Here is a 13,513-nt window from a genome sequence, read left to right on the forward strand (position 1 = left end):
GGCCCAGGAGCCAGAGCACCATGGCATTTACCACCAGTCCAAATGGGACAATGATGATTATCAGAAAATTCAGGTTAAAGGACACATTGAAGCAAGATCCAACAAGGACCTCGTCAGTTGCATTCATTCCTGTGATTTCGGTTACCCAAGCTGGGGTAGTTGAGTTCATACTCAGAAGCCCTCCACTGGTGCCCCTGGGAACACAAATAAATATTGAGCTGTTGACAGAGGATCCCTGAATTCAGAACCTCCCTTTCACATAGGAATAATTGTTCAAATGGTACAGGGAAGGTCAACAGAGGCTTCAGGAGATTATCAAAGGCAGGGAGTCACAGACCCTGGATTCTAACTGCCTATAAAGCCTGGGCTCTCACTCCTACAACACAGGTGTCTCTAATGACTTGGAAATGTTCTGTGGTCCAGACTTCACCTTCACTATCCTAGGCCATATTATGGCAGGGCATCTGAAAAACAACAAGACACTGGGGCTAGGAATCCTTCTGTCCTGGGACAGAGGTTTCCTCTCAGGGGCAAGAAGTTGGAAGCCCAAAGCATGACCGATGGCCACACTCAGTGACTGAGAAGAATCAGACTACCAGGGAGAAAGGAGATCATGGCTAGGGATGTGTGACCTCGTGTTAGGATCTCACTGAGGATAATAAACCGCCCAGGCAGGGCATGGCTCAGTGTCTGCTTTATGAGAACAGAAGGGCTTTGACTTGTCCTTTGCTATGTCCCCAGTGCCTAGCATTGTGTGTGGCTCACAGTGAGTCATCGAGAAATTTTTAATGAAAAAAATGAATGAATGGGGAACCTAACAGTAGTTGAAAATCATTTGGGTTAAATGTCATAGAAAAAATTTTAAGTGAAATGAGTCACACATTTTTATAGAATTCTTGAGTATAAATCACTTATGAAAAGTTTTGGGTACAAAGACATGTTCTGAAGATGTCAGGTGGGAAGTAGGGAACAACTCACAAGTAGGTGAACAGTAGCAGCTGATGATTCGTTGTTATGTCTTTTAATCCTTTACATAACCTATGAGGTAAGTATTATTACTGTTGTTTTCTTACATGTGAGCAAACAAAGGCACAAAGAGGTTGAGTGACTGGCTCCAGTCTCAGTCCAAAAAGTGGCAGAGACTAGATTTGAACCCATAGGCCTCTATCAGAGTCCTCACTGTTCACCAGCCTCAGCTCCACTGCCAGGGTGCTATATTGGCTACAAATGGAGAGAATGGAGGATGAAGCTTTTATGCTCAAGGCTTCATAAATGGCAATTTATGTGTGTGTTTTATTAAACCAGGATAAGCAAATGTTGTTAAACAACAAGCAGAGAAATTTCTGAAATATGAAACATAAAAAGTTCAGGTAGAGGACAACAAACAACAAATCCTGGAGCACAGGAGCCCCTCATGCCTCTGAATAGGACTCTGTGAGTCCTGACTGTCCAGGACCCAACCAGGACAGGAGGCTCCAACAAGAACCTCTGGGAATGATGACGGAATGCACCATCACGCGCTCTGTCAGTCTTGTAGCCCCGGTGAGCCTAATGAGGATGCAGTGGAAGACCAAAACTTTGGTTATACTCTCTCAAGGCACCTTGACTTTTTTGTTTTTGGCATTAAACACAGTTTGCATTCTATTTTTTTCTTTTTTAAAACAAAAATGACAGATGTTTTTTTTTTTTTTACCAGCACAGAGTACTTTCCATTCTTTTTTATTTTTATTTTTTTCTGTCAAATATTTCTTCCCTTTGCCCCTCCCACCTACTCTCTACCGTACAGTCACCTCTCATACAGTCTTGGTATCTACCCTCATCCTCTCTAGTATCATATCTTTGGATCTTTCCATTTCTGCCATGGAGTGCAGACATTCAGGGCATATTGAGTGGGCAACTCTGTTTTTAGGTATTTGTCTTTTTACCCTTTGTCTCCCTTATTAAACTCAAAGCTCTGTAATGCCTAAAACTGCCTGGTTTGTGTCACTGTTTTTATCTCCAGCCCCTGCACTTGTTCTTTATAGACTATTTGTTGTAATAGCCTTAGTTTTGACATGAAAATTTAATGAATACAGATGATATCTAAAATTACTTAGTGAAGAGCAGGTCCAATATCAGTCCTGGCCCTCTTTAAGGCTTTCCCAGTGTTCTGTCTCATCATTCCTTATGAGAAGGATCTCCATGTGAGCACAGATTCTGAGCAAGAATCAGGGATGAGAAACTTAATTGTTCTGAATAGCAATTGTTCTCCTTTCTCAGGCAAAACTGTGGAAGTTTTAAACCAGAAACACACACACACACACACACACAATTTTTCCCAATTTCCCTTGATGCTGATGGTACCATGTGACTAGTGCTGGCCAGTGGGAGGTGAGGAAAAATGATGTAATCAACTCATGGGTCATGCAAGTAATAGAAACTGTAGGGACTCCTTTCTCTCCTCTTCTTCCCTAGGCTAGAAAGATGATGTGACCAGCTCCCTTAACTGCCATGCCACCTGCTGACCCCTATAGTGTCAAAATCTTATTTCCACCCCTTTCTATGCTTCTGCAAGTCCATAGAGGGACATCTTTATGCCTCAACTATGTGACCCCTTTTATTTTTCTGGCTCCTGGTTTAATTCAACAGAACACAATGACGAGATTGAAAAGTAGGAGGAGAGCTGTATGGGGGTTCTAATTCCTGGCTCTCTCTCTGGTAGTCTGGTAGGCTGTGAGTTGTCAGTAGCAATGTTGCTTTACCTGAAGACATAGTTCCTACCTGGTGGCCTTTTCCTAAAGTCTCAGCTACAACTACAGCTAGATAGAGCCTGCTCTGAGTTTTGGTACTTAATTTATCCCTTGTCTTTTCAAACCTACCGATGTTAAAGATCCCAAATATTCTTCCCCTTAGCGTGAGTGTTGAGGGTGGTGGCAATGAGTTGCTGTCCCATGTAACTGTTCATAAACATGCCCACATTGGTCGATTGTCCCTTAATTAAACTCTTCTCAATCATCCCATTTTAGACTATTTTTTTTTTCTGGAACCCTGAAAGAAACACAAAGGAAACACAAAGTAAAAGAAAGTTTGTAAAGCAAATAAAACAAGTGACTGGATAATTAATAGCACTTTAGTTTTGAAAAGCATGCATGGACCTTATCTTGCTTCCTAAATTAAGGAAACCAGCAGATTACTAACCATGCTAGCATATGAATTGCTAGAATAAAGATGATGATCCAAGAAGAAGGAAGGGTCTTCATTTATAACATTCATATCTCCCACAGCCAAGTCTGACAGAACCCACAAATACCAAGAGAGAGCTACATGTCTCCTGTCTTTCCTGATGGAGCCCCTGTGGATCCCTGAACACTCCACTCCAAGGCAGAGTTATGTAGATGTGGACTGAAAGGACAAAGTAAGTTACTGATAAACACTTACCTTTCTTCCATTCTTCCTGATGGAGATGGCAACTGACCTGTACTGAATGGGAGAGCCTCCTGAAACTGACAGTCACTAGGGAACACTTCTCTGCCTTGGAGAAGTGCCTGTAGGAGTTGAGGGGAAGTCGATGGCCTGAGTGAGATTTATCAAGATGCTACACAGCCTTGTGATTTCCTGTACTGGTATCTGCTAGCCAACGAGAGTATAAAATCATTTAAAACATGCCCCTCACGAGATATTTTACAGCATTTGTTCTGACTCTATCTCTCAACCTCTGCTTATCTCCCTCTCATCCAGTCCACTTTCATGAAAGTGATGGTTGTTTTGGAACTTTTTGTTGCTGGTTGAGTAGGAATGCCAATGTGAGCCAATGCTGCTAGGCTGTATAAGTAAGAATAAAGCACACTTTTTTTGTTATTCAAAGCTCTCCATGGACTGACCCACCCTTTTATTTGATCAGATCAAGAATGCATGCTTGTACAATTTTTTAAAATCCAAATTGACACAGAAGTGTATCAAGTCAATGGTGAAAGTCTTTCTGCATCTTATTTTCCAAAAGCAACACTTTGTTTCAGTTTTCCTTAACATTTTTAAGGCAGCTATGACTATAAAATAGGTTTGAATAGTAAACCTATATTTCTTTTTTTTAAGTTCTATTTATTTATTTAATTCCATTTGTCATTATTATTTTTTAATTTGACTGGAGAGAGACAGAGAGAGAGAGAGGGAGAGAAAGGGAAAGATAGAAAGCAAGCCCCCAGGTCCAAGATTTGAAGAGCAGTCAGCCTTGTGAGAATCCAGTGCCTTTAACCACCACTCCACCTGCTGGCCCCAGTAAATGTATATTTCTATTTATTTTAATTAGTCAGAGGATGTGTGTGCTTGCCAGAGAGAGATACAATGGGGGGAGGAAGGGTAAGTGAGAAAGCCTTTTTTAAAACAAAAATGACAGATGTTTTTTTTTTTTTTACCAGCACAGAGTACTTTACATTCTTTTTTATTTTTATTTTTTTCTGTCAAATATTTCTTCCCTTTGCCCCTCCCACCTACTCTCTACCGTACAGTCACCTCTCATACAGTCTTGGTATCTACCCTCATCCTCTCTAGTATCATATCTTTGGATCTTTCCATTTCTGCCATGGAGTGCAGACATTCAGGGCATATTGAGTGGGCAACTCTGTTTTTAGGTATTTGTCTTTTTACCCTTTGTCTCCCTTATTAAACTCAAAGCTCTGTAATGCCTAAAACTGCCTGGTTTGTGTCACTGTTTTTATCTCCAGCCCCTGCACTTGTTCTTTATAGACTATTTGTTGTAATAGCCTTAGTTTTGACATGAAAATTTAATGAATACAGATGATATCTAAAATTACTTAGTGAAGAGCAGGTCCAATATCAGTCCTGGCCCTCTTTAAGGCTTTCCCAGTGTTCTGTCTCATCATTCCTTATGAGAAGGATCTCCATGTGAGCACAGATTCTGAGCAAGAATCAGGGATGAGAAACTTAATTGTTCTGAATAGCAATTGTTCTCCTTTCTCAGGCAAAATTTTGGAAGTTTTAAACCAGAAACACACACACACACACACACACAATTTTTCCCAATTTCCCTTGATGCTGATGGTACCATGTGACTAGTGCTGGCCAGTGGGAGGTGAGGAAAAATGATGTAATCAACTCATGGGTCATGCAAGTAATAGAAACTGTAGGGACTCCTTTCTCTCCTCTTCTTCCCTAGGCTAGAAAGATGATGTGACCAGCTCCCTTAACTGCCATGCCACCTGCTGACCCCTATAGTGTCAAAATCTTATTTCCACCCCTTTCTATGCTTCTGCAAGTCCATAGAGGGACATCTTTATGCCTCAACTATGTGACCCCTTTTATTTTTCTGGCTCCTGGTTTAATTCAACAGAACACAATGACGAGATTGAAAAGTAGGAGGAGAGCTGTATGGGGGTTCTAATTCCTGGCTCTCTCTCTGGTAGTCTGGTAGGCTGTGAGTTGTCAGTAGCAATGTTGCTTTACCTGAAGACATAGTTCCTACCTGGTGGCCTTTTCCTAAAGTCTCAGCTACAACTACAGCTAGATAGAGCCTGCTCTGAGTTTTGGTATTTAATTTATCCCTTGTCTTTTCAAACCTACCGATGTTAAAGATCCCAAATATTCTTCCCCTTAGCGTGAGTGTTGAGGGTGGTGGCAATGAGTTGCTGTCCCATGTAACTGTTCATAAACATGCCCACATTGGTCGATTGTCCCTTAATTAAACTCTTCTCAATCATCCCATTTTAGACTATTTTTTTTTTCTGGAACCCTGAAAGAAACACAAAGGAAACACAAAGTAAAAGAAAGTTTGTAAAGCAAATAAAACAAGTGACTGGATAATTAATAGCACTTTAGTTTTGAAAAGCATGCATGGACCTTATCTTGCTTCCTAAATTAAGGAAACCAGCAGATTACTAACCATGCTAGCATATGAATTGCTAGAATAAAGATGATGATCCAAGAAGAAGGAAGGGTCTTCATTTATAACATTCATATCTCCCACAGCCAAGTCTGACAGAACCCACAAATACCAAGAGAGAGCTACATGTCTCCTGTCTTTCCTGATGGAGCCCCTGTGGATCCCTGAACACTCCACTCCAAGGCAGAGTTATGTAGATGTGGACTGAAAGGACAAAGTAAGTTACTGATAAACACTTACCTTTCTTCCATTCTTCCTGATGGAGATGGCAACTGACCTGTACTGAATGGGAGAGCCTCCTGAAACTGACAGTCACTAGGGAACACTTCTCTGCCTTGGAGAAGTGCCTGTAGGAGTTGAGGGGAAGTCGATGGCCTGAGTGAGATTTATCAAGATGCTACACAGCCTTGTGATTTCCTGTACTGGTATCTGCTAGCCAACGAGAGTATAAAATCATTTAAAACATGCCCCTCACGAGATATTTTACAGCATTTGTTCTGACTCTATCTCTCAACCTCTGCTTATCTCCCTCTCATCCAGTCCACTTTCATGAAAGTGATGGTTGTTTTGGAACTTTTTGTTGCTGGTTGAGTAGGAATGCCAATGTGAGCCAATGCTGCTAGGCTGTATAAGTAAGAATAAAGCACACTTTTTTTGTTATTCAAAGCTCTCCATGGACTGACCCACCCTTTTATTTGATCAGATCAAGAATGCATGCTTGTACAATTTTTTAAAATCCAAATTGACACAGAAGTGTATCAAGTCAATGGTGAAAGTCTTTCTGCATCTTATTTTCCAAAAGCAACACTTTGTTTCAGTTTTCCTTAACATTTTTAAGGCAGCTATGACTATAAAATAGGTTTGAATAGTAAACCTATATTTCTTTTTTTTAAGTTCTATTTATTTATTTAATTCCATTTGTCATTATCAGTAAACCTGTATTTCTTTTTTTTAGTTCTATTTATTTATTTAATTCCGTTTGTCATTATTATTTTTTAATTTGACTGGAGAGAGACAGAGAGAGAGAGAGGGAGAGAAAGGGAAAGATAGAAAGCAAGCCCCCAGGTCCAAGATTTGAAGAGCAGTCAGCCTTGTGAGAATCCAGTGCCTTTAACCACCACTCCACCTGCTGGCCCCAGTAAATGTATATTTCTATTTATTTTAATTAGTCAGAGGATGTGTGTGCTTGCCAGAGAGAGATACAATGGGGGGAGGAAGGGTAAGTGAGAAAGCACACCCCATGGGGAATGGCCATGCTGTGCAATACCCTTTCCTCTATTTCTCCCTCATTTCAGGACTTTGGGTAAACATGCAAATATGTCCAGTATGTTTTTCAAGGTGCCAGGATCAGGATTCCAAATGTGCAGTAAGTCATGTGAGATCCACTGTCCTTAACTATCATAGCACCAGCTGGTCCTATTATTATTTTAAATATATCAGAATTAATAATGGTAAAGATTGCCTCCTATTACATGTTATTATAACAACTAACATCTCGCAAGGGAAAAGACTGGTTAAGACATATAAAAATTGATGTCACTAAACCTGACTTGCAAGAAAGGTTAAAGAAATTATTCACAGAGAAGAAAAATAATATATTGGTACATCAGAAATTCAGACCTACATAAAGAAAGAAAATAATATAGGTCAGAACTTCTGACCTATGTGTTTTACTTTCATTTCTTTGAAAAGACTGAGATTAAAGTAAAAGAATATCTTCAGTTTTAGAGGAACAATCTAAAAAGAGACTAGAATCTGTTGGAAGAAGAATGGTTTAAGAGTGAACTGAAACTTTTTAGAGACTAGTTAAATGGTGTTGACTAGAATTCTGATAGAAATATAGACAGCAAATGCGATCCTGAGAAGGTTTCAGAGGAAAATGAGGAACATTTATTAGAAATTGGAGAAAAGATCATCTTTGTTATGTCATTACAAAACATTTGATTGCATCATGTCCATATTGTAAGGTTTTGTGGAATGCCAAAATTGATAACGATGAATATCTGGCAGGTAAAAATTTAAAGCAAAATACAGAAGGAGTTCCATGAGTGCCATTAGCAGCACATAGTAAAATGAAAGGATAAAAAGATGACTTAAAGATAGAACTTATTATAAAAAGGGAAGCAGAGAAGAACATTTTGGAAAATGTGCAGCCTGGCCATGTACTAAAGAATGAACAAGGATTTCCAGTATATAAAATTAAATATGTAGCCCCACAAATCAGTTACTAAGAGATTATCAGGGCTAGAAGGGATCCAGGTGATAATTGTCAACATGGTGGAGGAGGGGACCAGCAGTAAGCGTAATGGCTATGTTGTTGGACTCCCATGTAGTCCACCACAGTTTGAGTCCTGGACCGGACGGCTTAAACTTACGCCAGGTGCATGTGCGTGCTTGCCCAAGATCCCGAGAGGAGAATGGAGGAGAAGGGATTGTGGCATGGTTATTCCCCCTGGGCAGTGACTTCTTGCTTTCTGTCTCTCTGTCTCTCTCTGTCTTTCTGGCGAGCACACGTGCCCTAGAGCAAAAATCTCTGCAAAAAAAAAAAAAAAAAAAAATTGGGGGAGGAGGAAAAAGCCTAAGGGAATTTCTGAAATCTTCAAGGCTTCACCTTTCATCATAAGCCCAGAGGCTTAGGAGGGCAAAATGGTTTCAGGGAACTGGTACAGGGCAGACTCATTGCCCTGAAACTTTCAGAAATCTGCTCCCTGCATCCCAGTAAATCATTCCTTGATCCCAGGTAGACCTCGACTTGACTTTAAGACTGCCATTCCACCATCTGCTTTAGAATATTTAAGCAGAACATGCCAGCTGCATGCATGTGGTGATAATTTTTCAGGTTTGTAGAATTCAAGAGCTGTGGAGGTGTGGGGGACTTAATCTAGAATTCAACAAATGTCTCAGATAACCTAGTGAGTGATGCAGGGGCTTGTCATTGAGCTCCTTGGAATGAAACATAAATATGCAACACATTCTGTTCTCAAAGACTATAGGGTCTATTGAGCCCCATTAACAACTTTCCACGTGGTATTAGAGGGACCACAGAGAGAGAGAATCAGGGTGAATGCAAAGTGAAGGAATGGGAAAAGATTCAAGGATAATTCCAATAGAGGGCATGTAAAAGAAAACTACAGGAAAACAGATCATCTCAAACCTTAAACATGCTTCAACGTTGATTGATATGGTTATAAAGTTCGACTTTATGCTTGTAGAGTTGAAAATGATGAAAACAATAAACTTAAGGATGGTCAATCAAGTGTGTTAAATGAAAATTTAGCACAGGCTTGACCTAAATATTCATCAGTTTGAGAGCCACTAGCTGGTGTAGTGGTTACATCTCTGGACTTTCATTTGGTCGACTGCGGTTCAAATCTCAGATATGGTGGCTGGAAAATCACACCAGGCTGATGTGTGTGCATGCCCAAGGTCATGGGAGAAGAAGAGATTCTGACATGGTACCCTGCCCCTGTGGGGAAGGATTTATCACTTTTCCTCTCACTGTCTCAGTCCTCTCTCTGTCCAGTGAGCACACATGCCCTAAGGCAAAAACCTCTTTAAAAAAAGTCACCAGCTCATATTCATTGAATAAGTCATTTATTCAATACTTTTTTTTTCAATAATTAGAGCACATGTGTGAGAAAGAGAAATTATTCTAATAGGATACTATCGTGCTTTGATTCCCCTTCAGTATCTAGGACATCAGTAACCAAATGCAGCATGTTTTTAAGCTAACACATCACAGTCAGTTATATGGCTTTCAGTCAAGCAGGGCACTTGTGTTAGCACTGCAGCACAGTGGTTGGTTCTAGGCAATAAATATTTATTTAGCTAGAGAGGCATTCTATGGTTTGCCAAGAGTGAAAAGACTGCCCTTTTGGAGTTAGATTAAAATTTGATTCTTTTGGGGCCAGCAGGTGGCATGGTGGTTAAGGCACTGGACTCTAACTTAGACCACCACTATTGAAAGAATGCCCTTTTGGAGTTAGATGAACATTTGATTCTTTTGGGGCCAGGGTGTGTGTAGCAGTTAAGGCGCTGGACTCCCACATGGTCAACTGCAGTTTGAATCCTGATCCCATGTCTTGAAACTCATGTCAGGTACACATCCATTCATGTTTGAAATCCCAGAAGGAAAATGGAGGAGAAGAGATTGAAGCATGTCCATCTCTCCAGGGATTGATTTCTCACTTTCTCTCTCACTGTCTCTCTCTGTCTCTCCAGGAAGCTCACATGCCCTATGGCAAAACCCATAAAAAAACTAATTCTTTTAATTTTGTTGAGACTAAAACTGTATGAAAGAGACAAAAGAAACTTGTCAAAAAGTAACTTTCTTTAAGTCCCTCTCAAATGCACTAATCAAAGAAATTTATACCTTCTGGCGCCTTCTCACCAGAGGTAGCTGTGGAGATGCAGAGCAGCCCTCCTTGGTGGCTGATGAGAGCTGAACAGTCTCAGTATGGAGGAGCACAGCCTGGAGCTGGCTTCCATGGCAAAGCACGGGGACCCTGGCTATGCAGCACAACAGGAAGCAAAGCACAGGGAAGCAGAAATGAGAAACAGAATCTTAGTCCAAGTTCTGGACCAGTCAGTCAGGCCAGGTTAAGTAACTTAGCACTTGTAAAGCCTGGAAAAATGAAAACAGTAGAGAATTACCTTCTACAGATGGCAAGATATGGCAACTAACTAGGAACATATCAGAACAAGGTTTAATAGAAATCCTTGAAAAAGTGAGCCAACAAACAGAGAAGAAAACAACAGTTAAATTCAACAGAAGAAAAGTAATGGACTCTGATGGTGATGATGATGATGACTGAACTAAAAATGTTAGAGACCGGAACTTAATGAACTTCTAGGACACAAGTTAAGATTTCATTTTTTAAAAAAGAATTATTTTTGTATTTTATTTATTCATTCAGTGCCCTCTTGAGTACGACCTAGGAGCTCTTCTCATATCAATGCTGTCTGATGTAGTAAAAAAAAAAATGATGGAGGTGGCGCTGTTGCTAACAGGGGACAGTGCAGCTGGAACCAAATAAAGGTGACAAGGGAACACATGAAAATCACTCCAAATTCAGCGCAACAGAAACCACAGCATGCTAAAGGGCAGGCTGCGGAGACTAAAGACCAGCACTATAAGCAGGAAGATCACATGCAGCCTGATTAGTCACATTTGCTGAGAGTCACACAAGAATATTGACTGGAGGGCCAGGCTGGGTCCAGAGAGAATGACAAATTAAAGAATAGGCCACGTGGCTGTCATGAAATAAAATGCCTGACACAAATGATAGTCACCATTCTGAAACAGTAAACCACAGGACTACCCGTTTAGAATGTTCAGCAATAGGAACAGTACCGGAACATGGAGTATTTGATAGTTGACAGGTGTCTCTGGGTTGGTAGCGGAAAGACAGCACCCTGCGCTAATGGCACAGATATAGGGAGAGATGACCACAGTGGCCAAGAGACAGAGATGGAATGGAAGGTCTGATGAGTTCCAGCAGGGAATGTGTGATATAGCTGCAAGGCAAGAGGAAGCCAGCACTAATGATATAGAGGAGAAGAGTTCCTGCATATGCAGAAGCCCAGGAGCCAGAGCACAACCCTGTTTCCTATCAGCTCACCAAGGCAGTGATGATGGTCAGCGAGCCTAGGATCAGGGTGTCCAATTCACCAAGTGGAGGAATCACCTGTCCACTTCTATTCATTGGTGTGAGTTCTGTCCTTCAGGCTAGTATGGTTGGATTCATGCTAGGAAAGCTCCACTGGTGCCTGGGGAACACAAGCTAGACTTGACTGTTGACCGTGTGCTCACTGTTTCATCCTGCTCTGTGGTCATTGCTATCTCTGTGTTCCAGAGGTGGGTTGCAGAGGTTTGTGGAGATTGAATAAATTAACAGAGGTTAGAGATTTCTGAGACCTGGATTTAAACCCACTTCTCACTGACCCTAAAGCCTGAGCTCTCTGAACTGCCTCAGACTGTCATGGAAATAGTCTATTGTCTAATCATACCCTTAAATCCACCACTCACTGTCTACAGGATATATCATGTCAATGGAAATAAACAATCTCTGTAGAAATCATTGAAATTATTCATTCTAAGCATGAATGTGAGTGACCAAGGCCCAGAAACAATCTTTGGTAGTCTTGAGAAAGGACTTTGGGGTGTTTAGATGCAGTGATTCTTTTATTCAGTTCTGAGAACAGAACACACAAACAAAATTATAAATCAACATATAGAACTGTTACATTGATCTGACCCAGATAGGTTGGACACCTGGAAGTTGGGGCTTACAGGTTACAGAAATTCTTAGTTTAGTTATATGTTAAAAGCACGAGTCTTTGTCTCCAAAAGACTCAGATTCAACAGAAAAGAATGCCTGAGTTTAACTTTACACACATAAAAAGTCGTTACTATATATCATGTTGTGCCATGCCAGGGTCAGGATGTAGGGAGCATCCCACAATTGCTAATACTGGTAACAGAGAGGCTCAGTAAGATGCTAGATAGCCCTGTGAGTGCCTATATAGGAGGCACCAGCAAATGACAGACAAGACACCTGAGGAGATATTTACCAGCGTTTGCCTGATTCCAGCCATGAGAAAGAATTGGGAAGGACAGGTGAAGAAATGGAAAGACATGCATGAGAAATTCTCAAAGAGGGCATGTGAGAGGAAAACCACTGGAAGACAGTTGACCTCAGACCTTAAATATCTTTAATACTGATTGATCCAGTCATGGAACTCAGTTTCATGTTTGCAATGTTAAAAATGGTGAAACTGGGGGACGACAGGTGGCATGATGGTTAAGGCGCTGGACAGTCCCTCAAGGCTGACCACAGTTTGAGTCTCAAATCTTGTGTCTTGATTTATCACTTTCCACTCTCTCTCTGTCTTCTCTGGTCAAATTTAAATAACTGAATGAATAAATAAAAATAAATAATTACAAAAAAAAACCAGAGAAACAAGTAATTTTCAAGATAGTTAATCAAATATGGTAAATGAAGATTTAGCATAGGTATCAGTTTTTAAAAATTCAGCAGTTTATGTCCATTCATTAAGTCATTTATTCAATAAACATTTATTGAGCTAGAGAAATATTCTAAGGCCTGACAAAATGAAAGAAGATTTCTCTTTGGAGCAAGATTGTAATTTAATTATTTTCATTTTATAGAGACACTGAAATTGAATGAAAGAGACACACACAAAAAACTTATGCAAAGGTTTTTAGTCCATTTTTTAAGTTCCTATCAAGTAAATTCATCGAAGAAATTTAGATGTTTCCTGTGCTGATTTCAACCTTCTGCTGAAGGTGGACTCTTCAAAAGCTGAAATAGTCCTGGACAAAGCTGTGAAAAAGAGTTGGAGAAGCTTACATGGAGATGGGTTGAAGTCCCCGAGTAAGGCTGTTCCACATAGCCTGCAATCAGATTTAACAGGCACTGTCTCAGGTAATCCTAAAAAGAACTATTTTTTGTCTTAACCAGATTGAGCTCATGAACCCCAAGCTCAAAGAAGCTAAGAAAATTTTCTAAACTGATGAGGCCAAAGTTGACTTCCAAAGTCACATGTATCTGACCAGTGCTGAGGCTCTTGGTCTCTATACCAGACTGCTTCTGGTCACCTCCAGGGTTTCCTGCT

At 40.5% G+C, this 13,513-nt stretch overlaps 1 protein-coding gene across 1 annotated transcript in view; it reads right to left on the reverse strand.

The window, feature by feature from the left end:
- Positions 1-13,132: 13,132 nt before the first annotated feature.
- Positions 13,133-13,513, reverse strand: part of LOC102498331 (mas-related G-protein coupled receptor member X2) — an 11,313-nt gene continuing 10,932 nt past the window's right edge. The window contains exon 4 of the mRNA XM_027766844.1: positions 13,133-13,292. Within this exon, the coding sequence (XP_027622645.1) occupies positions 13,133-13,292 (160 nt within the window). The remainder of the gene's footprint in view (positions 13,293-13,513) is intronic.

The sequence above is a fragment of the Tupaia chinensis genome, unplaced genomic scaffold (assembly GCF_000334495.1).
Source record: "Tupaia chinensis unplaced genomic scaffold, TupChi_1.0 Scaffold143740_1, whole genome shotgun sequence".
In the NCBI taxonomy this organism is placed as follows: domain Eukaryota; kingdom Metazoa; phylum Chordata; class Mammalia; order Scandentia; family Tupaiidae; genus Tupaia; species Tupaia belangeri.